General features: G+C 43.6%; 1 protein-coding gene across 5 annotated transcripts; it reads left to right on the top strand.

The window, feature by feature from the left end:
- The first annotated feature begins 14,416 nt into the window (after window positions 1-14,416).
- On the top strand, window positions 14,417-26,953 carry YPEL5 (yippee like 5). Of its 5 annotated transcripts, none has more exons than XM_050316463.1 (6): window positions 14,453-14,473; window positions 17,479-17,716; window positions 17,824-17,883; window positions 18,056-18,212; window positions 22,958-23,130; window positions 24,784-26,953. In XM_050316463.1, the coding sequence occupies exons 5-6, from the start codon at window positions 22,990-22,992 to the stop codon at window positions 25,006-25,008; spliced, it is 366 nt and encodes a 121-aa protein (XP_050172420.1). In that variant the 5' UTR covers window positions 14,453-14,473; window positions 17,479-17,716; window positions 17,824-17,883; window positions 18,056-18,212; window positions 22,958-22,989; the 3' UTR covers window positions 25,009-26,953. The 5 variants fall into 5 exon arrangements, with proteins under 5 accessions (XP_050172419.1, XP_050172420.1, XP_050172422.1 ...); XM_050316465.1 differs by lacking the exon at window positions 14,453-14,473 and adding an exon at window positions 18,710-18,783 and having other exon boundaries at window positions 15,525-17,716; XM_050316467.1 differs by lacking the exons at window positions 14,453-14,473; window positions 18,056-18,212 and having other exon boundaries at window positions 15,525-17,716.
- The last annotated feature ends 1,030 nt before the right edge of the window (window positions 26,954-27,983 follow it).

The following is a 27,983-nucleotide window of genomic DNA, read 5'->3' as shown; positions in this document are numbered from 1 at the left end:
CAGGCACAGTTAGTACCCACTGGTAGCTGAGGTCTTACCCAGCCTCCGTGGTTGGGCACAAGCTGTGGTGGACCCAGAGCCAAGCGTGGGCTGACAGGCCAGCCAGCACTCAGGTCCAGCTGGCTCTGGCCTTTCTTGATTAAAGAGCAGGGTGATTCCTGCCTTTTCCTGCACCAGGGCACCCGGTTCTCCACAGAGAGAAGTACACACTGTCCCACTGTCAAATTTGGCTGACCTTGGCCAATGGGTTCCAGATTTGCTGGGGAACAACCGAAGGGGAAACAGATGGACAAGCAGCATGAGAGTGAAAGCTTTGTTTCCTTAGAAAACCAGGCTAAACTGTCTTTCTTGGTTTAGAATAACAAACACACACTCACATGTGCACACCAACTGCTTGCTACAGCCTCATGTCTCTTCTGGCTTCAAAGCCATGGATGCCCTATGAAATATTGCCATATATGCCACTCCTAGCTATGGCAATTGAACCACTCTCCTCATGAATTCTGGCTGCATTGTCCAGAACTGTGCTCCAGGACATATCTTGTCATGTGGTGGATCTTCTCCTCTCCTCCTTCCCCACCATCCTCACTGGCTCTGACTCCAGCCCTGAAGATGTGGCTGCTCTGCCTCTCCATCACAGAGAGGGATCATCTCTGATAACTCAATCGTAGCTGGAATACAACTGTGGGTTATGTTGTAGCCAAGTATTACAGATATGTAACAAGCAGCACAGAATTTGTTCACTGATAAATATTTCTAAGGTATTTAATATAATAATTAATTATGCAGTAAATTTTCATCGCATTATCCTTGCAAAATATCTTAAAGAGCAGAACCTAAAGGAACATCTCATCAGCCAAAAGCAGCTTGGGCTTCCCTCTGTTGGTCCCTAAATCATGCTGATTCACCAACAGCATCTGGCTTCTAGAATAGAGCAGATTGGTCAGTAAGACAAGGGCTACAGATAGAGGAAGGCCCCAGTTCACAGCAGCTTGTAAAGTGAACTGTGCAGACTCTGCAGGAGAGGAAAAGGGTGAGGGGTCTATCTGCAGGTAGTAGATGCTGGACTAGAGAGTCGGTCAGAGTGGGCAAGGAGCACACTTTGGATCAAGTTTATGGACCTCCATTTAAAAAAATAATTAGGCTTGTGTAACACCAAGGAATTCAGGTTTTAAGAGGGTCTTTCAAAACAGCTGCTTTTCTGTTTCCCTGTGAGCAGTATCCTGGCTCCCTGAAGTGACTAATATATGTACTTGGTCTGGGGTGTCTGTAGTCCTCTCTGTCCCCATCACAGCTGCCTTCCAGTATTGGGCAGAACAAGTTTTGGTAGGCTGAGAGCAGGTGAGGAACTGGTGCACAGCAGGGAGTGGCTCATCCTCATCAGGACAGGAACAGCCTTGTGACCAGCTGAAAGGATAAGGCAGCTTGGTTCATTCTTTCTCTCTTCTGAGCATGTGGAAGCAATGCAAACTCTGGCATAACCCTGGACTATTTATTCATCAGCAGTCAATTAATGGTGGGATTTGGAAACTAGCCACTTTCATGGAGTGTTTCCTTCTTACAGTCACCATCATTCCATGTTCCCTATAAACATCTGCAGATTATCCTCCTTCAAATCATGCCCTTTAACTCCTCTTTGCTGGGATGGCAGTGAGAACTGTGGCTCACCCCACAGCCTCTGATCTGCCCTTATCTCTTGTTCTGTCTTTTCCTTCCTTGTGCTTGCTTCCTTGTCTGAAACAAAGGATGCTAGATCTCAACATGATTTTTTGAATGCTGTTTACTCCCAGTCTGTGTTGTTTCCAATTCTACCCCTGCAAATACAAACTACTGTTGGAGCCCAGTATGAAAGAAAATATCTCAGCATATGGTCAGCAAATGCAGCAGGCTTAGCTCTTGTCTCTAAATCCTGTTTCCCAGTGCTTTCTTAGGGAAATCAACACTGATTAAATGTGCCAGTATATTTCATTGCATTTGGAGGATCTGCAGATTATCTTTCAGAAAAGTGGAAGCATGAAAAGGTAACTAGGTAACGAAGAGTATTTTCCTATATGGTGGAAACTGCAATTACACGTGAAATGGTTAAAACTCAGCTCTAGGTAAGAGTACCTCAGTGACTCCTGTACCCTTCAATCCCTTTGCAAACAACAGTTGGTGGCATTTGGATAAACATCTGCTGAAGTGTGAATGGGAGCCACCACATTCATATCTGAGTACAAGACTTCTTCAGGGTTTCCCAAGATCTATGATCCAGCACTCCCAGACTCCAAGCCCTCTCCCTCAGACATTGCTGCTGATGATGTTTCTTCAAGCTGACAATTATTTTCTCTTTGGACAGTGAGTCCTAGGTTGAGATGATTTTCACCAGTACGATTGACAAGGTTACCAAGCCCCACTTTCCAAGCTGAGACAGCTCTGTGGGCCTCAGTGCAGCTCTTGAGCTGGCTCAAGTTGGCAGCCTTCTGTTTTCCTGCTGGGCAGGCATCAGTCATGCTCTACAGCCCAAAGCTGGCAGTGTAGGATCTACCTCATTATGCAAGCCACCTTGGTTTGATATCAGGACTCCATAACCCAAGAAGCTGGAAATGTTTTGCATTTTTTTTCCAAGAAAATTTGTGTTTTCACATTTTAACTTGATCCCAGGGGCTTCTCACTGTACAGAATAAAAGAATCCAAAACTAAACCAAACAGTCCAAAGCTAATGTGAACAGATAGCTCTCCTTTTGACCTCCAAAATGCCACTCAATATCCTTCTTACCCCTTGCCCAAAAGACAAGGACCATATTGTCCTCATGGACCCATTTTTTTGCCAGTAAAAGCCCTGCCAAAGCCAGTAGTAACTAATCCACTCAAATAATTAGTTCTGGGACATATGACGATGGTTTTCAGAACCCAATACTCCCTGTGAGCTGCTGTCACTGAAAACACTTTGCAAATTTGTCAGCATGTCCTCCACGTGGGTCCCAGATACCTTTGCTTCTTCTGTCTCCCATTTCAAACCAGTATCAGTCTGGTTTTTCAGAGAGCAAAATTTTTTTTTCAAAGAGCATACTTTTAGTTCCTCTGAGAGGAAAAAAGAGCTAATCCTGTGAGATTTTTCCATTGTACAGGTAACAGAAATCGCAGATTGCTCCCCTCAGATGGAACCGAGAATCATTCCCCACTAACGTTTTCTGCCACTTAATTAAAAGGTGCTGTCTTCCTGGAGGGCTGTCCACACAAAGCCTTTTGGCTCAAAATTTCCAGGTTGTTTAGTTCCACTGGTGGGATCACAATGGGGGTCACCAGGACAGATGCTGACTCCAGCTAATATCAATCACAAGCTTGGCCTGAGAATCATTCTCCACTCAAAGGGAACTGGGATGGGAAAGAAAAATAAAGGGGAAAGGATCCACTATAAAAATCTGCATCTAAAGATCAAATCCGTGCCTCAGTGTCAGTGCCAGCCTGAATTATTAAAGCGGAAATTATTTTCCAAGGCTAATTTTCCTTTCCCTGCTTGTGTTAGTGGATCCTGCCTAGCAACAGAGGTGACCTCTTGAGGTTGCTTCTAGTAGCGTTTCACGTGGCTCTGTTTGCTCACTGTCTGCAGCTCCTTCCCATCCAGACAGCCCAATGAGAATAGCCAGTTTCTCTTCATGTCAGTATTATCCTCCAATTGCTATGTGACAGCCCTGCTTTGTGGCATTTTAATTTACAAACACTGTCAAGGAGGATTTAAACCCCCCAGAAAACAAATCATCTTTAAAGAAAAACAAATATTTATGAATCATTCCTTTTAAAAATAAGTACTTATCAAGATTCACACCGTCTTGGGGTAGGAAAAGCTTCTGTTTGACTCCAACAAAATCTGGGTAACTCTGTGACAGAAATGTCTGGTTTCCTTAGGGTTTTCTTCCCTCCAAGAAAAGATAAAGCCCAGACCACTATGGTAACAGACAATCCCTGCTTTCTCAGCTTCTCTCTTTCAAATCAGAGTGAATTTAATCTAAACTCTTAATTAGAGACCCCAAGCTGCTAAAATAAGGTGCCAATTACATACAGCTCCTCAGTGGTCCGGGCAGTGAGTTAATCACTGCCCTCACATCTGATACAGTCCCTCCTGCCTTGCAAATCCCTGCCTGCAGACTACTCCCAGCTGGGAACAGATTAACCCTTTTCTCTCGACCATCTGAGCTGCTCCAAAGGCTATATTCAGATATATTCACGACTGCAATATGAAATGTTTCCCTTTTGGCTTCCAGGTCCCAGTAAGGGCCCCAGAGGGCAGGGTCAAAGCTTAAAATGGGAAAGATTTCTGTGAGTGAAGCTTGGATTTGATTTCCGTGATGCCTGCCAAAGTGTAAGGCAGCATGCAGTGTAGGTCCCAAGAGCCTGCAGTCACAGCAAGTGCGGGAGACAGGAGAAATAAAGTGCACCTACTCATCACATCTCTGTATATGCTGCTTCTGTACTTTGAAGGGATGTTTATTCCTGACTTAAGACATACCTTCACCTCCCTTCTGCTTTAATATAAGAGTTTGCATAGGACAAAACAGTTGAGATGTGTTTCTGCCATTACACAGAGCACTAAAGGTGCTTGTAGGACCAACAACAAAGCCTTTGTATTCTGCCAGCTTTTTTCTTGACATAGGCTCATTTGAGTGTCATGTGGAGATCTCCTGTTCACCATAGCACAGATGGCCTCCTTTTCCCTCCCCAGCCACAGCTCAGTCTTGCTAGAGCTCTAACAGTTATATAGTAAAACTACCAGGAGAGCAACATCAGGAAATTATTTCCTACATTTGCCTTTCCACTTGACATATGCTGGTCTCTAGAAATGAGAAAAAAACCCCAGTGTTAGTTGTAAAGTTGAGTCCTGCTCAGCTAGTAGAAAAGAATTCCTCCGTACTGTGGGTCTCAGTTTGAGAGCTGGTGTCACAAGCCAAGAATCAGTTTCTAAACTGCCCTGTCCCATGTTGAGTATTTATAAATCTGCAGTGTTCTCCTAGAGAGGAGGGATGGCACAGTTTAGCCCAGGCTTAAATGACTCCACAAAAAAGCAAAGAAGTGGTGAATCAATCACACTGTGCACAGCAAGGAGGAGCGGCCTGTAAGAAAAGTCCCAAAAGCTGGTTTGCTTAAAGCAAGAAAACCACTGGGTTATGATATTACAGTGGGATATGCATGAAAGGTCTCATTTATAAGGTGGTCTCCTGCCTTAACAAAGTGCCTCAGGCTGTTTTCAAATGGTTTCTATACACAGTTATTTCAGCTCACTGTTTGCTCAGTTTGCTTACTTTAAACAGTGGTGACAAGATAAATACCTCTGGGTTGCAATTTAATTTATGTTTCTCAGCTTTGTCCCAGCATTACCCAGGCTGCTGTGCTGAACAGCTAACTCCAAGCTGGAGCTTGCTCCTGCCTACATGCAAATGAACGATCAGATTGTGGGTTTGGGCCAAAGAACTGAGGAACAGATAAAACAAACAAACTGCAGAGCAGTAATTTAATAGCTAAGACAGGGCTAAGTATCATTTGCCCTCAAGTGTGATGAGTCAATGCAGACAGGGCTATGCCACACAAAAGAAAATCTCCCAGGTTACCTAGGATAAAACCCCATGAATAATGAAGTCTTGATTAACTTAAATTGATCATTTAACAACCACCTCTTGTTCAGTCCCGTGTTTGCTCACCGTGAAGGGGTGGGTATGCAGTGAGTCACAGCACAGTAACACCACCCCCCTGCCCCGAGAGCCATCGTGTTCATTTTCAGCAGCTAATGACAGCGATTAGTGACGCTGAGCGAGCACAGAGGCGAGAGTGTAGGCTGTCCGTGGACGACTCTGTGGCAATTTAACGTGGCTCATGAATGCATCACTGTCCTAGAAGTTAGGGATGTAGGCTGGAGTGTGATGCTTCACATGCTATCGATAGCCACTAATGGTGCCTTCAGAACAGGGGATAAGTAGCAACCATAGAAAACTCACCTGCCAGACATATGTTAAACTCTCTTTTCAGTTAATTATCAGGTGCTGAAGTCAATTTGCCACGGAAAGAAATCTTATGCTGATGTTTCAGACTGATTTTAACCTATTTATTTTTTAATCCATCTCTGCCATTTTACTCTATTTGCCCTAGTTCTGAGCTGTTCCTTGTGTTTCATCAGCTCCCATTTTTTCATGTGTAAGCGTCACTGGATTTATCTTGTTTGCTTGCTATTTTGGAGAACTGATCGATCTGTTCCTTTGGGAGCTACCCACAACAAGTATTACAAACAGAAACACTCAGGATTTACATACACAACCTGTGAGAAACCAGCTCCCTTTTACCCACAAGCAGTTACAAAGTCTGCACGCTGTGAGGTTCTGACTTTGCTTCTCAGCTTAAGGTAGCAAGAAAAAAAAACAAAACAAAACAGACAAAACCCCAACCCCAGCAGGTTTGATGACAAGATCTTGTCTGTCAGGGGAGGAAAAGCATAGAAGGGCTCTGTGAGATTACTACTGAATTGATACTAGGGAGACAGAAAAAGAAGCAAACACAGGTCATTTGAGTATCAAGTTTAAAAGCATCCCAGTCCTTGTGATGTGTTTCTTCTTGACTTAGTTTGTTCTCAGCTATCTAAAATTGGATCTCCCCAAAATGAATTAGAAGTTGCCAAGTGTGTGCATGATTTTTTGGGCAAAAATCTGAAAGGAAATGGAATGAGATCAGACATGTTTCTCTCACTGACTGATCAGATTTGAACCTGAGATTCAAGAGGTCAATACATTTTCATGGAGAAAGGTCACACTAAACTATAATAGCTGAGTTTTAAAAAAATAAGAATTAGGAAATGCTAACATAAGTGCTGTACTGTGAGAAGCTGAAATTAACCTATTGTCCTGTCGTTCCTATCACACACATCCTTGGCTGCCATTTTAACTCTAAAATATAGTCATGGTCCTGAGGGCACTTAAAGGACTGACAATTGCACTGACTGGCCTCAGCAGGGTCTTCCACCCCTTGCCTATGGGCTCTAGGGATCTGGTTAGGCTCAGGACTGAGGTTATTTGTTTAGTTCCTGCAGGAGCTGTGTGGCAGGCGTGTCTGTCTGCAGCCCTGCCTCTGGCATGGACTGAGGACCTCTGCTGGATATAATTTTCCTCCTGGTTGGGTCCCTCAGGGGTATGCTGCAGCTTGTCTGTGGTCCTGGTATTGTCTATGTTCCTATGAGGAGTCTGGACCTGGCTCATTGTTTGCTGTGTCTGGAGCTGTTGATGGACCCTGAGACCAGGATTTAGGTCTTCTGGAACTGTGTACCATCACTGAGGGCACTGCCTGTGCTGGGACTGCCTTTGGCTGCTGACTTGCCTGCCTTTTGGGAGCAGCAGTCCATTGCTGTGCCCTGGAAAATGTTCTGGAGATTGTTTTTCTCAGCGTGGCTTTCAAGGGCTAAGATGCAGCATTGGATTGGTCAGTTAGTTCAGTCTAATGAATCTTTTCAAATTGGTCTAGATTTGAGCAAGGCACCTGTGAAAGAACATTTGTTTTTTGCTGGTTAGAGATTCACAGAGGGATGATCACTTCATCCAGCCTCCCACGTTCCATGCTGAGGCTGGACTATGAGCTAAGTCCCTATTGCCTAACTGTCTCTGAAATGAATGGGAGTGAGGCACCTACACAATGATTTTAGGAATCTGTCTAAACAGTGTAATAATAATAAACAGGTGTCATATTAGCAGATTAGAAGCTTGACTAATAATTACGCAACAACAGTAATGATGGAATAATCATTCAAACTGTGATTTATTGGCAAATTACTGTTTTTGTTTGCTTTGTTCCTTCTTTGTGCCTCCATAAAACACATGGAGTGTCCAACTCTTCCCTTAAAGCCTTCCTTTTCCAGGACCTAGCCTGCTGTGCCTTCCACCCTGTGCTCTGCTGGGTGTACAGGTCCCATATCAAGTGGTCACTGCTGCACCTCAGCTCCCTGCAGAGGTGCTGTTGATGCCCTGTTGCCTGCCTGTGTTACACCTGTTGATGCATAATCATCTGTGAAGGCCAATATCCCCCTCTTGTGATGTCCTGCAAATCTAGGAAGCTTGCTCACCTCTGCCAAATGTGAACAATCTGCATGTGTAGTCCCAGTGAAATAACAAAACTGAATCAGGCGTATTGTGGCTTTCTTATATGCATGCTGTGAGCACCTCAGATCCCATCTAGGTTTTGTGAGCCCATCTGAGTTTAAACCTCTAGTAATTCTTACTCTTCCTGTTCTCACCTATTTCATTGGCTTATGAGTGACTCAGTCTACCTTAACTAGCAAGTCCCTTGCTAGTGTATCTCAGAGCCTGCCCTGTGCAAGGCCAGTCACATATGCTGAATATTACATTACTTGCCATGTAAGCAACTGACCACATGAAAACCCTCAAGCACCCTTCCTTTGGGCTCTCATCCAAAATGGAGCCTGGAAAGCAAACAAATGGAAAACTCTTTGCCTTCTGCTCCTGACCTAACCCTGCCATTTCCCTTCTGGCAGGACAAGAGGCTTCGGATCATTTGCTTTGCCTCTCTTGTACCGTAATTTTTGTCTCTGCAGCAAGAATTGCATTGCTTACTCAGCTTAGCAATGTACTTGAAAATGTTTTGTGTGCATGATACCGTGTGTTCTGATGTAAGATCTGCAGACAGCTTCCACCTTCTTGTTACTATTGTAGCTGGGAAGGAAAGAAACCTTTTCTCACTTCCGTGGTGGTCTCAGTAATGCCCTGGAATAAACCATGCATCATCTCTCCCAGGCTGTCCCAGAGGCAAACACATTACTGTTTACTCAGCTGTGCAGCCGGTCTCTGAGTTGAGAGCCCCCCCCGCAGACCTCCGAAGCGCTCACAGAAGGGGAGCCGGGTGTTTTCTGTTTCATCAGGTGTGGGCTTCTCTCACAGGCTTTGCTTGTTGAAACACACTGTGCCTGATGGGATAGGATGCCACCCGTGTGTCATGGCTGCTGGACAGAAAACAGATTTGGAGTCTGCCTTCTCAATGTGTCTCCATCCCAGAAACTGGTGGTAAACACGGACACACATCTGCTGAGCTCTCCCTCCCGGTCTTACGGGCACTCTACCATCACTGTTTTGATTACAGCCAAGGATTATTAAGGTGTCAAAAGGATCACAAAACAAGTCTCTACCCCACCATTTCAGTGATATGGATGAAGCTATTTATCAGGTAGAATTCCATGTCTTGTTCCCTTTTCTTGCATGTCATGCCTCCCATTTTTATGTGGGCCACCTGTTTCTTCCCCCAGGCTCTGCTTGCCTTTTGCTCTCTGCTCCCACTGAATTTAGCATCTTTGGTAAATGTCTTTGGGTAGATATCTGTGAACAAAAGAGAGTCTAGAGTGGGGCTGGCTGGTTTCCTTCAAACAGGCTCCCCTTTGACACCAAAAAGTGTGCCTCCTGGGCAGGGGGTGGTACTGTTAAAAGACTGAAAGCAATATTGAATCAGCTTCAAGACCTTTGAGCAAAGGCTGCGCTGACTATAGCTGGGAAACTCCACCCAGAGCTCTTAGGAACAGCAAATGGAAAAGACTGACAAAGCTACAAAGATTTTTCCTGACTCCCCTGTCTGTGAAGTGACAATTGTAATGGACCAGTTCCTTAAGTGCAACTAGAAAGAAGCAGTTATGGGAATTCATCTGGGCCTCAGGTGCATGTACATTTATATATATTTCCAGGTTAGTAGATTCTTCTGATCATATCAAAAAACAGTGATCCAGTGTAGCCATTAAAGTGTCCTGTTCTGTATGGGCTCTGAATGTCCCTGCGTGGGGCCCTTTCTAGCCCAATCTGTCTTTGTTCTCATCCAGTGCTCACAAACAATAGCGACAGCCCGGACTGTTTGATGAAGTCCACGTGTGTTGGAGTAGCTGCTCTCCTTGAAATGTTTATCTCGTCTCCTGGTAGACAGATGTCGTGATGTTTTTCTTTCTGTGCAAGGGAATGGTTCCAGCTTTTATCCTCCTCAGCTGGGAATAAAAGCTCACTTGAAATCACCTCCTGTAAAATGCAAGGGAGTTGGCAGCTGGCTCACTGCATCACTGGGTCAATGGAGCACCACCCCGTGGTATCTTCTCTCCACTCACATATGTGTGCATCAGACCAAGCCTTTGTGTGGAGGAAATGGCATAATCAGATGGATGTCATCCATGAGTTGGGCACCTGGCAAAACCTCCCCCAAATGAAAGAGTGGTAACATATGTGATCTTGAAGAGCATTGCCACTGGACAGGATTTGTGAGACAGGATTTGTAGTCTACAGCCTGAAAGTTCTCCTTATTTCAATAACTGATCTCCACCATGGAAGGCCAAATAAAGAAGGCTTAGCAATGTAAAAACCCTGCAAGATCGCCACCCCACCTTTGATATGTTTGTATCACCACCCATCCTACTTATCAACCTTGCTTTCTTCACTAGGGAATGGCAGTGAGCCCCATCATGCTCGCTGCAATAGTACTTTGCTTCAGGGTGATCCGTGTCTGTCTGCCGGCCTCCCTGAACTGCCGTGTGCACAGTGATGACTCCTCGTTTCTGCAGGAGAGCGTTATGCATTCCCTGGCATCAGGCCTGCTTACTGGCTCTATTCCTGATGTCTTAATAATGGCACATAAAGCTTAAGTCCCTCTTTGGACATTAAATACTTTCTCTGATATGGCTCCTGAGTGCTTTGGGGTTTTACACTTAAACACCTTTTAAAATCTGTCCAACAGCTACTAGATATGGTGACATGGTAATGAGGCCAGCTCTGCCATTACAGAGAGGGTATGGAAGGACTGCTTCATCACTGATCTTCACTTTCTGATGTTGAGATTAACTGTACAAATAGTTTCCCCTGGCAAAAACATAGTAATCTGAAAAAGTATCTGTAAATGGCACTCGTGCCCGTGTCGGCTTTCAGGTGAACCAAAAGCAATAGGTGTCAGGTTGTGATGGGAAATGAAAGGTAACTAAATTCTGTGTGTGTGTCGGTAGGCTTAGTGTACGAGAATGATGCTGCAGGCTGTACCATCTCCTCTGCAAAAACACAGGCTACCAGTAGCCACTGCCAAAAAACAAGAGCAGCTCGTGGGATGAACCCAGCCTTTGATGCAAGGCAAAGCTGAGAAGGCATAGAGGAGGCAGCTAGGAGTCAAGCTGTCTCTCAGAGAGATCACAGCCCGTAAGTCTGGCTTTGTATTTCTGCTGCCTCCTCTCTGCTGCCAGAAATCCTGGGCAAGGGAGAAAGAGCAGTGGAAAATCCCGCTACATCACTGTCCCTCCTCAGGCATGCCTGGATTGGTAGGCTCAACTTCACCACACGGGAATCCACAAGTGTACTGAAAAGTTATTAGTGGTTCTAGAAATGAAGCACCAAGCTGTAACATTTTCTTTTTAAAGACAGAAGACGTGCAAAAGCAGCCCCCAAGCCCTGACACTCATTCAATGGGACGTCCTCCTTTCCCTCTGAATTCCACTAAGTTTTGTCACAGGTGTTAATTAGACAAAAATGTTGACGCTTGAGTTTCACTGCACAGTTCTGTCTGAGATTGTGATTAATTCCTCAGTCACACCATTTTCTCTGAAATGCTTCCTATAGTGTTGCTCACAGCACTGACAAATGGATTTAGATGGGACGAATATTAAAGGTGAGTCTTACTAAGGCTGTTGGGCATGTCCCCTCTCTCTGGTTCATTAAGTTCCAGATCTAACACCACCTTTTCTGCTCTGTAGTGCTGCACAGAGGACTGGCTCCTCCAGAGTAATCTGAGCTATTGTGATATGAATCAGCTGTGGAAAAAGCCCAGGGTCTTCCCAAAACCTGGCATGAGAAGTAAAGGAACAAACTGCTGACTGCACTGCATTTCCCTATATCAGAGGAGGATTAATTAATGTTTTCAGGCTGCTTTGAAAATTAAAAGTGTCATGTGGTACAATATTCCTGTTCCTGTTTTTCACCTCTAGCTGATATGTAGCATGCCCCTTACAAGCTAATTGGAAATTGCTTTTGGTATTTTTGTTGTTTCTCAGCAGAGCTGCTACAGCCTGATGCTTTGTTCTATTAAACATGCCCTACCTCACCCTTCCCTGCCCCCCTTCCTCTAAGCTCCTCTGTGAGGGAAATAAAAACATCAGTCCCTGGCACCATCTGTCAAGCACAGGCTAATCCATTCTCTGCTTGTCTCATGGTCCATTTGGTTTATTTCTGATTGGTACAGCTACCCTTCTTATTGCTGAGAATTTAATTCTATTCATAGGTTTGGGCTTTGCTTTATTTTCATGCTAATATTATTATGATGATTGCAACGTTCAAGCATACATCCCCTCCATATGCCCAGACTGCAGAACAGTACTTAAGCAGACACACAATCTCCCAGTAAGGCAGGGAGCATCACTCTTCGTATTTTACAGAGGCAAAATGAGGCAGAAAGAACTGTCTTGCCCTGGGATGTAGGGATGCCTCAGCAGCAGAGCTGAGCAGTGAGCTCACAAGTCCTCAGATAAAACCCAGTCACCAGCACTGACTAAAGAATCACTGCTTTGGCTCTCTTTTTGCTCTGCTTTGGCTTTGTTTATGGCAATCTCTACAGGAGCTTTGCAGAGATGAATAAGACGTAGACCTTCACATAGCTCCCGTGACGAGACTGAGCAGATTCAGTGGGAACACAGCTCACAGTTACTCGGTGAGGCACAGCAGCAGATGAGGTCAACCTATTAACAAACAGGGCATGTTAGACCAGTTATTTCCTCCATTTGCTGGTGGTAAATTGGACCCCAGGCATGGTCTTTATGGCTTTCTTCTAATATCCTTAGTACATCTGCTGTTCCCGTGCCATTAACTAAGTGGTGATTGCTATCTGACAGAGTGCTCCAGTGCCTTTCCCTCACCTTGCATGATCTAAAGAGGGGTTGATGACAGGTCAGAGAGCAATGTCAATGCTCAGCTCTATGCAGGATCAGGCCAGAGCTAACCATACTGAAGGGATCTGATTTTCTGGAGATCTGTTCAAAGCAAACAGCAGTTCTCAATGTGTTGATGTTGACCCCCACTGACTGTCTACCCTCATGCAGGCAGTGGTGTACCCCTCTACCTGGATATTTCTAATAGTAAGAGAATCCATGCAAGAAGACACCAGCTGAAGAACAGCAACTGGGCGTATAAGCATGTCCTGCATGCTATACATACACAGAGACGTCTCTTTGCCTCTGTGCGAAATGCCAGAAGAGTCCTGCTGGCTTGTTCCTTCCTGCCATTTCTGCAGCTCCTCTGGTGATACCACATGGATAGACCCAGGAATCGCCCTACATGAAAAATACTTTGTTTAAGATGGTATTAGAACAGAAATCCTTAAAACATCATGGATTGCCTCATAGAAGGAAAACAACAGCTTTTTGCACCTCTTTTTCATAACTAGCAACTGAAAAGGATTTTTTTCGTTCTATTTTGGCCAAGACCACTATTTGTTTGTCAAGGAGGCAATCAGTGCGTAAGCACTGAACCATTAAAACTGGCAGGGAACTGATAGCTCTTGCAACCAGTGGCCAAGAATGGCTACCAACCCTTTCCCTCATTCTCCTCTGATCTTTCATCTCCACCGTGGAGAGTGTTTGAGGTATCCAGCAAAGACTTCAACTGGAATGGCCTGAAACTCTGCAATCAGCATGATCACTGAAGTGGGGATGTGGCTGACATCCCCACCTCAAACACTCGTTGGGCCCCTGTGGTGCGGGGAAACCCATTGCCAGGGCAGGACAAAGCAACAAGGCTTGTGAAGGGTGTAGACAACAAGTCTTATGAGGAATGGCTGAGGGAGCTGGGTTTGTTTACTTTGGAGAAGAGGTGGCTGAGGCGGGGACCTCATCGCTCTCTACAACCACCTGAAAGGAGGGTGTGGTGAGGTGGGGGCCGGTCTCTTCTGTCGTGCCTGCAGTGAGAGGACCAGAGGAAATGGCTTCAAGTAGAGACAAGGGAGATTCAGATTAGATATTAGAAAAAAAAAACCCACTGTTAGGGCTGGAATGGGTTGCCCTGGGTGGTTGGAGTCACACCCCTGGAGGTGTTCAAGAGGCGTCTCGATCTGGCACTGTGTGATCTGGTTTAGTGGTTTAGGGGTTTATAGTGGCGGTGCTGGGTGGACGGTTGGATTGGACTGGATGATCTTAAAAGGTCTCTTCCAGTTTCGGTGAATCGATGATTCCGTGACTCCCCGACCCGGCGCGCCCCGCCGCCCGCAGCCCTGAGGCGAACCCGGGGCGGGGCGCGAGGCGGCGGGGGCGGAGCCTCGGCCTCGCTGATTGACGGGCGCGGGGCGTGGCAATGGCGGGGGGAGTGGCCTTGGCGGCGCTGACCGACGGGTGGCGGGGCGGGGCCACGGCGGGGCGGAGCCGCGCGGCCGATCCGGAGCGGCGGGGCCGTGGAGGGGGGGAGACACCGGGCACGGAGCTGCTGCTACCGCCGCCGCCGCTCTCTGGCGCCAGGTAACCCGGCGGAGGCCGTGCCCGCCCCGCGCCGCCCGGGGAGGCTGGGGCGGCTGGGGAGGGCGGTGGCGGTCGCCGCTCCGCGCCGCGACACTGTGTCTGTCGGGCCGCGGTGGAGCCTCCGGGCGAGCCGCTCTGGTCCGGTCCGGCGGTGCGGAGAGGGGCAGCGGCCGGCCCTGCCGGCCCCGCTGCGCGCCGGCGCCGCCACAAAGCACCGGCCTTCCCCACCGCGTCCCCTCCTCCGTCAGTGCCTCCCAGCGCCGCCCAGCCTTCCCGGCGGCGGCCGGCACCGAGCACCCCCTCCCCGCCGCCGCCGACACAACTTCCTCCCCCGGCCCCACGCCGGGCAACTTTTCGGGCCCGTTCTTGCGCGGAGCCCCGGGCGGGTGGGCGAGGGGCCGTGCCCGGGCCCGGTGCGGGAAGAGGGGGCGACTCGGCGGCTCGGTGCAGGGTGGGAGGGCGGCTGTGGGCCCGGGCACGGCCCCTCGTCGCGGCGGAGGCGGCGGCGGCGGCGGTGCCTCCCCGTCAGCTGTTTCCTGCTGTTTGTTGTCAGGGCTCCTGCGCTGCCGGGGGGGGGACGGGCCGGGACGGCCCCGGTTGGCTGCGCGCGCCCCCGTGACGGCCGGGCCCGGGACCGCCCCCGCGCGCGCGGCTTTGTGTGCGCGCGGCACCCGCACCGGGATCGGCACCGGGATCGGGATCCGCACCGACACCCCCATCCTGCGCACAGCGCCGCGCCGGGCCCCGGCCGGGCCAGCGCAGGGGAGGGTTACGCGGGGGTTGAACCGCCCTGCCCGGCCGCACGGGGGGTGGCGGCCCCGCCGCCTGACGCGTCGCTCCCCCTCCCCGTGCAAAGGTGCTGCCGGTTCGGCCGCTCCCCGGTGTCCCCGCCGGACAGGGAATTCCCGGGGGATGCTGTCAGGGATCCAGCGGTGGTGGTTTGCTTTATGGAGGTGCTCGCGGCTCGCCCAGCAGCGAGGCGGCTTCGCCTGTCAGCGCTGGGTTTTTCCCCGTGGAAGTATGGATTCCCAGGGAGCTGAAATATTCTGCAAGCGCTTTTCCGCCCTGGAAAACCTCTCAGAAAGGTTCTAAGTCCAAGCAAAAAGGAATGCGAAGACTGTTGTCTGTCTGGTTCATTTGTTACTCTGTGCACAGCCCTTAGTTCTACTGTGCAAGCAGATACAGATTAGATTAATCCATCGTGTTTATTTAAGAATAAAGACCATGTTTTGGACTGATACAGACGTAGAATTTAATGAATTAGTTGCCTTTAGTTTCTTTAAACAAAAAACTTGGTGTCAGGGTTAGACTGAGGGAACAACAAGGCAAGTACACACGTCTCCTGAGAGAGAAACACAGGGCAGGGCTCTTTCGAAAGTGGTAGGTGTCGCAGAGCAGCTCTTGATGTCAGCAAATAATGGCAGTAGGTTAACCATTAACATAAGTCATGATTGTGACTGATGGCAGAAAGGGAGGGAACTTGCTCCGTAGTTGTAAACATTCCCTCACGTGACTGTATATAACTGCTATACATGTAATGCTTTTACATATAGACTCATTCTGGATAGCTGAGTTCAAGTCGTGTCTGTGACAAACAAAACTATATTTTTAAGTGCTACTCTCTTTTTCTAATGTTAGTCTGTAGAAATACTATTTGGGCGCTTCTGTCATCTGTTACTTTCACTTCCGTAGTTGTGGAAGTGCTTGATTTAGAGATGCAGATGTTGTTGTTTTTATATAGATTTTAATAATGATGATGAGTGAGTTTCAGGTGGGGCTGCCACTTGTGTGCAGACTACAGCAATTGCACCTCAAAACTCAGTAGAGAAGATGACAAGAACAGGCCAGATTTGTTACTTGTCACAGACAGAGAGTTGTACACACGTGTACACGTATTTATATATGTGCATTTAACATTCCCTCTGATGGTAGTCCTCACGAGCTTGAAGTGGTGGTGTCAAACTTAGGTCATTGGTTCATGTTTGTTTACTGTCATTTGACCTGTGTTGAAATCTTGAGTTGCCCAGCTCTTGCTGAAATACTACTTCCCCTAAGCAAGATTTAACTTTAAAATGCCTTGTTAAATGTGTAGGTGAAATGCCTGTGCATTGTGGATGTTTGTTAGCAAGGCTCTCTCAAGTTTTGGAGGCCTTACCTACATTTAGAAGTTTTTTCTGTTAATATAAAAATTTCTTGCTGAGGTGCACTTAACATACTAGCACCTTTTCTGCCACTTTTACATAGTTTGTTTGAAAGTCTGGATGATAGCTGTCTTAATTTCTTTAAAGGTTGCTTATTGGATTTTTTTTTTAATGACTCATGAAACCAGTGGTGTCTTTGGGTGAAATTTTGTATCATTTCGGTGCTAAGACTGGTGAAAACAGGAAATCTAAATTAGTTTAGATTTCTGAAAGTTGCAGAATGGATTCATAGGCAAAAGTCGTCTCAGCTGCCTAATTAGTATAAGAATAAATTTATTACAAAACCAAGAAATAAAGCTTTCTTGAAAACTGTGGAAGAATTGGAAGGGGAAAAGTGAGACAGAAAGGGAAGGGGAAGAAGAAAGGGGGAAAGAAACACGGAGTCAGGAATAGTTGCTGCATTTGGACTCTGTGTAGTAGAAAGAAAGTTAATCTGAGTCTGATGCCATTTGTCAACTAATACTTTACTATGTTATCTAGCAAGAGTATTGTGAGGGTGTAAGTTACTCTGTGGAAGATGCTGAGATACAGGGTCTGTATGAGAAACAAGCACCCATCTGTATGGCTCTGCTCTCTGTAAAATTGAAACAAACTACCCTCTATTAGTGTTTGCATGCACCAATATAATGTTAATGCATTTAAATACCAACACAGCATTCACCTTACCCAGGAAAAAAGCCACTTTGCAACACAAAATGACACTACTGCAACTTGCACAAATGCAGTTTCATCCTGCAAGGCAGCTTGTTCATTGCTTTGCCAAAGCCTCTTCAGTCATTGGACTGTATTACATTCCTTTTACAGTTTGCTACAGTAGCTGGATGGTTCTAATGAGCACAGCATACTGTTCCAGCTCACTTTCTCTCTTCGCATTTGGCTACATGTGGTGGTTTCAATTCTGCATGTAGGCAGAGGCCAGGCCCTGCTAACTTTGACAGCCTCAGAAGTCGGTGGCGGAGTTGAATCTCAGACCTCCTAAGAGACTGACCACGTGTGTGTTTTCAAATGCACCCCAACCTCTGAGCAGCGGAAACCTGGGAAGGTAGGGAGCAAGTTTTATTTTTTACTTACCCAGTGACACTTCGACGTGTGGTCTTGTGTAGCTCTGCTAAGAACTCTTTTTTCTCTTTTGTCCATCTCCAAAACAAGAAGAGGAAGCTTAAGCCCAGTTCCTGAGATGCGATGATGAAGTTTAAGCCTGATTCCAGGGTAAGTACCCCTTGAGAATGTTTCACTCTGCCTAGGGAAATGCATGACCCTGTTTCATGGGGCAGAGAGTGCTTATTTAATCACAAAGGGAAAAGTTTTTAGCTGGTGAAATGGTGGAAGAGACACTGTCATAATTTTTGGTCCTTTAACTAGCAGCTGTTCTCTGTTGTAGATCTGAGACGCAGTAGATGGTGCTGAAGCAACACTGAGGCTCCTCCTGTGAAATATCCACAATCCAGTGTGTATATAGAAAGTGCCTGCTGGGTCTCCCAGGTGTTGATGGTCCTGTGGCTTCAAGAGATGCATTCCGGGACAAGAAAACACTGACTGTTAGTTTTAAAAATGTTAATAAATAATTCTTCATGTTACTTTTTGGTTCTTCATTGCTTGTGAAGGTAGGCAGATTAGGTAGTACAAATACCAACCAGGTGGTTTCAGGTCTGTGTGCAGACAGCAGCCAAATTGAAGCTGTTGAATGTCAGCTCTTTGACAGCTGTTGCTCAGTGTTGCCGAAATCAACACTGAAAAACAGGTGGAAGTTTGGGAGCTACTGCTCTAGGAATCCTGTCATAGCATTAACCACAGTGCCTGTGTTTCCTGTCTGTCCATGCACTCACTGGAGAGGCATGCAGGGAGGAAGTGATTCACAGTATGATTAACAAGTAGTATCGAGGTTTATATTGTCAGAATAATGCACTGTCTACAAGACTGGCTAGGAGGGTCATGTGAGCTATCATTGATTGTTCTCCTAAAGGTCCTCTCAAGAATGCAGGTTGATAGTGGTGGTCTGGGTGCTGAATATTGACACAGTGTCATCATCTCTCAGTTCATAAAAGTACCCGTCTTCTGGAACTGTGGAGATTTGACAAGCAGTAGATACTTTATACCCCATTAATGAAAGTAAGTCTTCCTTTTTTACATTGCAGCCATTAATTTGCTATTATGACTTGTGTTTAATATTATGACTTGTGTTTGGTAATTTGCATGAAGGCAAGGTCATTAGCACTTCACTGATACACACCCAATGAAGAATGCTTAGCCGATTTTAAAAATTAAATTATAGGCCCAAAAGAAAAATCTGTTCTTTCCTCCGCATTTAGTTCTGTGAATAACCAAGATTCCTGTCAACCGCTTCTGAAAATTCTGCTAGTAGCATGATGGAATTGGTGTGATACAGTAGGGTCACTTTCTGGGGCTGTAAATAGCAATAAAGAACTTGACTGCCTCTCTGAATTAGAGGAAGTTATTTTCCCTGTTTTTAAGTGTAGAGAGTGGATGAATGGGTAAGTGCACTTAATGCATTTTCCTCCCCCTATTTGGAGGATCTTAAGCTTTAGAAATGCTTTAATGTTTCACAATTCTTTGGCTTCTCTTCATTTAAGAGAGCCCTCCCACTGCCTATAGAGGCTACCTAGAAGTGGCTTTTTCAGATCAGTTATGTATGTGTGAACATAAATAGATGCCTGCACCTTTTACATAGGTAGTGAAACTATAGGAAAAAAAATTACAGTTATCCTGGGTGACTTCATACACACCACTTCTGTATGTAAGGGACAGGAACCTGAGAGCAATGGAAAATTGCTTTCCCTTGTTCTGTTGTGCTATTATGTTTTTCTCCTGTGCACAGTGAGTATACCCTCCAGGATTCAGTATCCTTACATAAGGAGGGAAGAGTCTTTATCCACAGCAAGTATCTTCTGATTTCATCTGATAAGTAAATGCTGTGTTTTTAGCTGGGGGATGGCAGGGCCGTGGAAACGGGAGGGGAAAGCGTGAAATGATTCCAAGTTGAAATTAACTTTTTGATATAGGAGAGGAAAAGGCAAAATTTCCATGCTAGCTTATTTCTTTAGAAAGTTCATGATCGAGGGTGGCATTTGAAGGCTGCATTACTAGCAGTCATTTTGTAATTTTTTTCCTCCTTTTTACCACTGTGAGCAGTACCATAAAGACTTAAGGTGACTTAAGGTTTTACAACACTTCAGCTGGATCCCTATGGATTCATTGAAATCCTGCAGCAATCAAAACTAAGGACTGAGGTAGCTGCTGAGTGCTATATATTTTGACTGAAGTCTACCAGGCAGTAGTTAAGTGTAGAGGTTACTTTTTAAAAGTTAGACGTTCTAGTAAGATTACAGAATTCTAGCAGTTTCTTAAGAAAACATATGCAAATTCTACATTGTTTTGACTGTTATAATGTTGATTGTAGAATGTAATTTTCTAAATTTTAAAACATATATTGTTTTCAAGAATATACATTTTCTTATGCACTGTATTCTGAAGAAAAGTGTTCTGGTACCAACTGGTTTGTTAGAGTCTACTGTGACTTCAGTCTGAATTCTCACAGCCTTTTGGTACCATCAAATGAATCTCATATTTTCTTTCTGTTGGGACCCAAACCTTATTACAAGTTTATTTCTCATTTAGATACTTGATGAGGTTACTTTTAGCTCTTTGGGATTACACAGATAACTGGAGATTTCAGGCCTTGTGTTACTAGCATGTTTTTCAGCCTTTAGTCTTAGATTATATTTATGCATTTATTTTAATGTTCAGTATCTTCAGGACTCAACACTTCAGTCCATGCATGGTGCCATATCCAGAAGTAATACATTTGTATGTTGCTTTGACTTTTAACTTGCTTGTAAGAATTACGTTTGTGCTCTCCTCTGAAGTATTTAATTTTTAGTCTCTCTGGATTACTGCTTTTCTGAGTGCAGTAACATGAGGTATGATTTTAGGTAGGTGATGTACTTGCAGTTTAAGTGTTTAGATGTGTTTTTCAAAATGGCAGTTTTCATACTGTGCAAGGTCAGTCTGTGTAATGGATCTGTTCTGGTCGCCAAGCATAGTGTTTGTGTTGCTCTTGGTATGAGAGGGATGGGTTTGGAATTATTTTACGTTAGCTTCTAAAAATACTGATGGGCTAAGCTTTGTGTTTACCCTGAAAGAAATATCCCTTTGGATGCTGATTCCACATTTACAGTAACTTATGATCAGTTAATTGTTTTTAATCCACAATACAATCAGCACAAATATGACATTATCCAAAATTAGTTAGGATGGCACATGGAGCTAGGCCAAGTGCCTTATGGGCATATCTGTTACAATTGCCTTTATTGCTTGTACTTGTGGTTTCTTTTGGCTGGAGACTTTGACTGATACTTGTTTATTCACACTTATTGTCTGTTTATTTTCCTTCATTCTGTCACCATTCACATTTTAATTTTTTCTTTTGCCTTTGCTTGCTAGGAAAGATAAAGAAGTATTAGGAAGATATAATGCTTAGAGAAATGTAATGAAAATGCCTTCTATATTTTGAGTGGAGTCACAGGGAGTCACACCTCTAACACTCAGCTGAGTCTATGAAATATTTTTGTCAGATTGAAGACCTGTTTTATTTATCTTTTGAAGAAGAGAAATTTAAAGGAAAGAGTCGTTCCATCACTTTGAATTTTTATGTATCCTTCAAATGGGATACAGAAGATTAATAGTGATTTGAAAAATATGCTTGTAAGGAACCTGTGCTAAAATCACTCTGTTCAATTTAGAAACCCTTTTTGTTGCTACACATTGTAGGAAAACTAAGTGGTGAAATAAAGCAATTGGGAAAAAAATCATTATGTCGGTGACTTCTGATTTTTCCATGTAAAAACAGTGTGTTAAATTTCGTGTGTTTAGGTGCATGTTTTAGTCCATTTGCTTTGTGCATGTCAGAGGAAGCTTTAAGAAACTGATCCCCTAAGACTTGAAATGAGTTTAATTTAGGTATTTGCGCTTCTTGAAGGCATTTGACTTAGAATATTCAACTTGATGAGCACAAAATTTGATTAATTTCTCTATGAACAGCAGAGTATCTGCTGCTCTGAAAAGTAAAGCCCACACAACGTTAATAATGCAGTGTGTCAGATTTACTTCGTGTTTCTGTGCATGACAAAAGCAGAGACAATATGCTTTTCTGATTCCACATCTGAAGCATAAATAGAGTTACATTTAACATGTTTAACTATAGGTATTTAGTCATAAAACTTCTGCAGTTGAAAGGGAAATAACATCATTTAATTCGTTTGTCATGTTACATCATCCTTTGTGAGTTAAGTTTTCAGCTGATATGTTCTGTGCCTACTCACTAGTTAACTATGAGAAGTTTATGTTGGTTGGTATAAAGTTGGTGAGACACTTTAATTTTCCCAAGCAGTGAAGAGGCTGAATTGTCAAGTACTGCAGATCTGCTGCTATAAACTTTGTAAGGTGTCTCTTTCTTTTTCCTTCTTTTTTTTTTTTTTTTTTTTTGGCTTATTGTAATTGCTCAGGTATTTTAATGATGAAGCTTTGGAAACATCTTGGATAAATGTCGCAGTATTTTGTATTTACACTAGACAACTTTAAATATTTGTATATGGTACAGTCTCGTGTAAAGACTGGGTGGATTGTTTATTATGTGAAATAGCATCCAAACCTTTCCTATATTGGTATGTGTATGAAACCAGTGTCAAGTCAAATGCAGCAGGCAGGCATTCGGGGTGATGGTGGTGTGTGTCATAAATTATGCAAAGCTTAGGGGAAGTGACAAAATAAATATATATTTTTTTAAAAGGGGGGGCGGGTGACATGGGAAAATTAGGCTGTAATTGGTGACTCAATGTCAGTGCTCAGTTCTTCATTCCCCAGTGCTCACTAAGTTGTTGGGAATATAGTGGATTGGAATTTCAATATTAAAGGACGTAAAAGCTTCTGAAGAACTGTAGGGTTGAGTAGAGGGTCTGTAAATGTCTGAACTATATTTTAAAGCTTTCCGTTGATGTTTTTCTCCGTTAATGTAATTAGTTTGTATCTAGGTCGTGTTATTGTAAGATGGTCACTTTGGGAAAGAACTTGTCTTAATGAGAGAGGGTGAAGGCCGACTGTGAGTTTAGTAACTCGCCTGTGAAAGAAGGACTCCCTTCAATCATTACCTGAATTGGTTTGCAGAATGTTCTACCGTATGTAGGGTGTTGGGAATTTTTTTTTTCTTTTTTTTTTTTTCTGTGCCTTTTTTTTTTACATGTACATGATCTTCTCCTTTTGCTTTCAGGTCTTGAGTGTAAACTTACATCAGTTCTAAAAATGGGAAGAATTTTCCTGGATCATATTGGTGGCACTCGCCTGTTCTCCTGTGCAAACTGCGACACGATTCTGACCAACCGTTCCGAACTCATCTCCACTCGTTTCACCGGAGCCACAGGAAGAGCCTTTCTTTTTAACAAGGTTGGTAAGAAGCTGAGGAGGAACTGCTATTTACTTCTGAAAAATGAGTTTGTGGGATAACGATGTCATCAGAGAAGCCAAAAACTTCTTGGCTAAAGTGTTGTGTAATTACTATTTAATTTTTTTAATTTTTATTTTGTTTTATTCAACTGTTTTTGAAGTCAAGGTAGACATTTACTATTGATGACAAACTATCTGAATTAGTTTATCTGCAATATTGAAAGACTGCAAAGAGGATTGTGTATATAGAGGCATCATGCCAAGATGTATGGAGTTTTAACTTTGGAGACTTTTGTAATATGAACCTCAAATTCACTCTGAAGGTGTCTTGTGTCTATCAGAGAGTTTCAAAGGCATTTGCACTTTTACTTAATTAAAAAAAAAAGTCTAAAAACTATTCTGTTTAACTTCTAGAACGCATTTAAACTAACAGTATTCTGACAACTAATGTCTCTTTTACGGGCAGTAATACTGTGTTTTAGTTTAATGTATTTTTAATTGACCAAATGCAACAGATTAAAATACGCAAGTATTTAAAATTTAAAAATTTTAAAACTTTTGAGTAAATGGTAATATTTATTTATTAACCCTTCCATATAGACTTGTCCATCAGACTCATTGAAAAAAACTGTGATTGCCCTTTGCTTTCTTGCAAAGTTCCTGGTCATATAATAGTTGGTGTGTTTTGGTTTTGTTTTTTTCTTGACAGCCATTTAGCCGTGGGCAGGGTTGAGAGAGTGTCAGTAATCTCTTTGCTTAACTGTGTTCGGCCCTGGGATTTCTGATATGCTGAGTCCTGTCAGTAGCACTTACATGTAAGTGTTAGGCTGCATAGCTAGAAAAGAGCTGTGGATCTGATTTCTTTCTCATCCAATAAGCACTGGATCCTGGAGTTCAAGTTTTTCTGGTGTTAGATACTGGGGTTTAATCACAGAAGTTTGACTTCTGCATTTCTGCAGTTAGAAAACTTACATCTGAAGCAGAGAGAACAAACACAGGCAGGTGGAAAGCTGAGAAAGCAGTGCAGTCCCAGCTTTTAGAATCCTACCTTATATCAGCAGTTTGGATATAGTTCTGACATCAACTTTTCAATGAATCCTGGTTTTGTGGTGTTGCTACCTAGTCTTTTAAATTGCCAGTATAGCATAAAAAAAAGGTGCCCGTTTCATGCCTACGTTTTCAGCCACTGACCCTTGCTTTTGCTTAGATAATTATTTCAAAAGCACACCCAGATTTTTAAAGAAGTACCTCTTAATATCTGGTTCTGAGTTCTGGGAATAAGTGATCGCATCAGCTGCTAGAAACGGGTTACATATGCTACAACTGGATTAATGTAAATTAGTTTACAAGCTGTTCACCAGGAGTTTCTCACCCAAACTTGAACAGTCCTCTGCCCTTTTGTACGTCTTGTCATAGCATTTCATATCTCTCAGTTAAACAGTGAGGGTTATGCATCCCGGTGAAGCACATCTTCATGATGTTACCTTCTCAAGAGAGAGATTTTCAAGGGCTGTTGATTTATGCCGCTGCAGTTCTCAGTTCACATGCAGTGCCACAGGCTCTCTGCTTTTAAAATGTTGATTGTCATTTACCAAGCTTTGCCTTAGGCAGACTAATCCTCTCTGTTCCCTGTCCCCTGTGTGTTTGTATCAGGTGGTAAATCTGCAATACAGTGAAGTTCAGGATCGGGTCATGCTCACTGGCCGCCACATGGTTCGAGACGTGAGCTGCAAGAACTGCAACAGCAAACTGGGTTGGATCTATGAATTTGCCACTGAAGACAGCCAGCGCTACAAGGAGGGCCGTGTCATCCTGGAAAGAGCATTGGTCCGAGAGAGCGAAGGATTTGAGGAGCATGTTCCATCTGACAATTCCTGAAGAGACCTGAGTCTCTTCTCAGGTTCTCTTCAACTGAAACTCAAGTATAATAAAATCAACAAAAAAATCTGCTTACATACACTGTCACCTTAGCATCAGAGTCGGATTCATGGACTACAGAGTGGGAAAGATTGTGAGAGTATTTCAGATGGAACCTTACTTTCTTTATTCAGTTTATATTTTACTTTCCCTCCAGCAGCTGTTTGTAGAAAGAATGTTGTGCAGATGCTGTATCTTTTTCTCTCTTTCATTTACATCTGTTAGATTTCAGATTGTATCTACAGATACGGTGGGCTAAAAGGAGAATATTTGAGGAGATTTGTCTTTTGTTAGAGAGAAATTCAGTGAGTTTTTTTTTAGTTTGCACAAACTGATGTCAGCATCAAATTATTTTAAAACTTCAGATTTTTTTTAAAAAGTATATTCCAAATTTTGGCTTAAGTTTTTAGTTGGGTTTTTTTGGTTTGTTTTTTTTTACCCAGTCTTTTCAACTGGTTTGCTAGCTGAAGTAAAGAGATCCGAATTTGTGCTGAGTGCTAAAGGTTCAGTGTTGGTACGGCTTGGGCTGGCCCGTGTGCCATATTCTTGTTGAGGTTGATTGGTAGCACAGAGCCCATTATTTCTTGTCATTCTTGACCCAAAGATGTCACCATTCCTCGTTTATTTGTGAAGTCCCATTCACCATGTAAAACTGGTGTTGATTGGAAACTATTCTTGAAATAGGGCAAAACTGCTTGGCTTTTTTTAACTTTAACTGATGTAACTTATGAGCATAGTAATAATATAAAATAATAGCTGTCTGTTTAGTCTTGCGTTGCTTACAAATCCAGCTGTGTTTGTAATGATAGGGATCCATGGAGAAACTACTGTTTCAGTAGTGATTTTTTTTTTCTGTTTTCTCTACTAATCTTATTAAGTAGACAGGGAATTGCAAATCTTAATTCTTCTTCAAGTAGCTTTCTTTAAACCCAGAACTTCCTATGTTAAACACAGCTGCTGTGTAAAAGGAGAAGATTGCCAGCATGTTTGTTCATGCCTAGAGTTATGCAATCCGCATCTCTTGAAAAGATTAACTTAAACAGCTTGTTTTCAAATGCTGCTTCTGGTGTTGAAACCTTTATCTTTCAACTTTGTTGAACCTTTTCGTTGTGATGTTACATTTTTATCTTTCTGGGCAGCAGTACGTGTCAGCCTGGTAGTAACTAGTGACTTGGATTCCTGCTTTGTTCTTGTAGAGGTCAGCTCTGTTTAAAACAGTGATCTTGCTTGCCTTTTTAGCAAAGATGCTCTTCATTAACTTAACTCAAGGGTGCCCAAACACTTTCTTTGTGTCTTAAGCCATAAGTTAAGATCTCAAGGGCTGAAATTTATTTGAATGTTAGATGTGTATGATTTCTTATCCAAGATACAAGTTAGTTCTGTTTCTTTTTCTTATTGGATAAATTGTGGTCAACATGAAATAAGTTACCCACAGACACAGAAAAAGGGTGGTTGGGGGGAACCCCACCCAATGAAACAGGTCTGGGCTCTGACATTTCAGAATAACTTTTCTTCCCTAGCCACTGCTCCATACATGAAACTAAAAGGGGGAGGGTGACTATGCGGAGTATTTTTCTTAATTTTTTGGTTGCCAAGTGGCAATTTGGACACCCCTGACTTGAATCTACTGCCTCTTTCATGTAAAAGTAGCTTTATTATAGAATTGTCACATAGAAAGAAAACAGAGTAGATCACATACCAGAGCTGTGCTTGAATCAAGCTGCTTAAACAATAGTGTACTTGTGCCTCAAATGAATCAGTTTTTGCACTGAGTACAGTAGTACCCCATTATCTTGTACTCCTGTCCTTCACAGACCCTAAAAACGCCATTAGCATGGTTCTCTGCAGTACTTTTCTTGTACTTCTGACATTACAGTACAATAAAGTATGTTTTGTCCTGAACTGATCTTTGCTGTTCTTTTAGAGTTATTTTCATAGAGTCTGTCAACAAATGACATAACCCATCTTTCATTCCCTGTGTTGAGTTTCTGCAGCACAGTGACAGGCTGTTGATGAGCATCTCCCTCTGCATAGGTGGCAAAAGAGCGTTCTGTTGACTTTGGAAGGTGCTAAGTAGAGCTTCATGCCACTTGGACACTTGGAAGCATTTTACTCCTGTTAAAGAGAAAATTAAAACAGGAAATGTCTCATTTAATGGAATTCTGGGTGCTAAATGTCTTTCCCTGTCTTTGAAAAGACCATGAGCTAAGCAAAAATCCACTTTCTGCAAGAAACTTGGAAGTTTTGGCTTGTGAAATGAATTGGGAATTGATGAATTGGGAATTGTATATCTGGAGTTCTGTGACCTTTTTCCTTTATGATCAAATGGTAGACAGAAGCCTACTAGCAGCTGGTCAACTTCTAAGGCTGTAGCTGAAGAACTAAGGTGAGAGGATCATTCTGTTGATGTGATGAGGGCTGGGGAGCTTGTTCTAACTTATATTAAGATATCTTAATTTTGGTAAAATGTTAGCGTAAGTTGTTAAAAGTTACTTTTCACATAGACTTTGATTTGAAAAACACATTTGAGGTGAATTCATTAAAAGCCCATGAGCAAGTCTGTGACACCTTTAAAACAGTTAGACTTTGGATTGCAGTTCCCTCCTGTATCCCTTTGATATCTCTGGGAGAGTTTAACCTCATATATTTTGAGTGCTCCTCCTTAAGACGCTGTGTGTATGAATACAGATAACTTATCTGTGGGGAACAAGGCAATTGGTTACAGGACATCTGGCAACAGAGGAGACATTGCTATTTATTGGCATTAACTGCAATTTTGTAGTGGTGCAGTAGCTTGGGGTTCTCAAACAAGGGCTGGCACAGCAAAATGTGCCACTGCAATGATCTTGTGCCTGGCATGGGATGGTGTGCCTGTGCTGCCCAAGGTGGAGAAGGTAGCGAGGAAATTACAGTGCACAACAGAGTGCAGTGGTTCA

This window comes from Myiozetetes cayanensis, unplaced genomic scaffold (genome assembly GCF_022539395.1).
Source record: "Myiozetetes cayanensis isolate MyiCay16 unplaced genomic scaffold, myiCay2020 scf2-11, whole genome shotgun sequence".
Lineage (NCBI taxonomy): Eukaryota > Metazoa > Chordata > Aves > Passeriformes > Tyrannidae > Myiozetetes > Myiozetetes cayanensis.
Note: the sequence above shows the minus strand (reverse complement) of the source record. Positions and strands in the feature narration are given on the sequence as shown.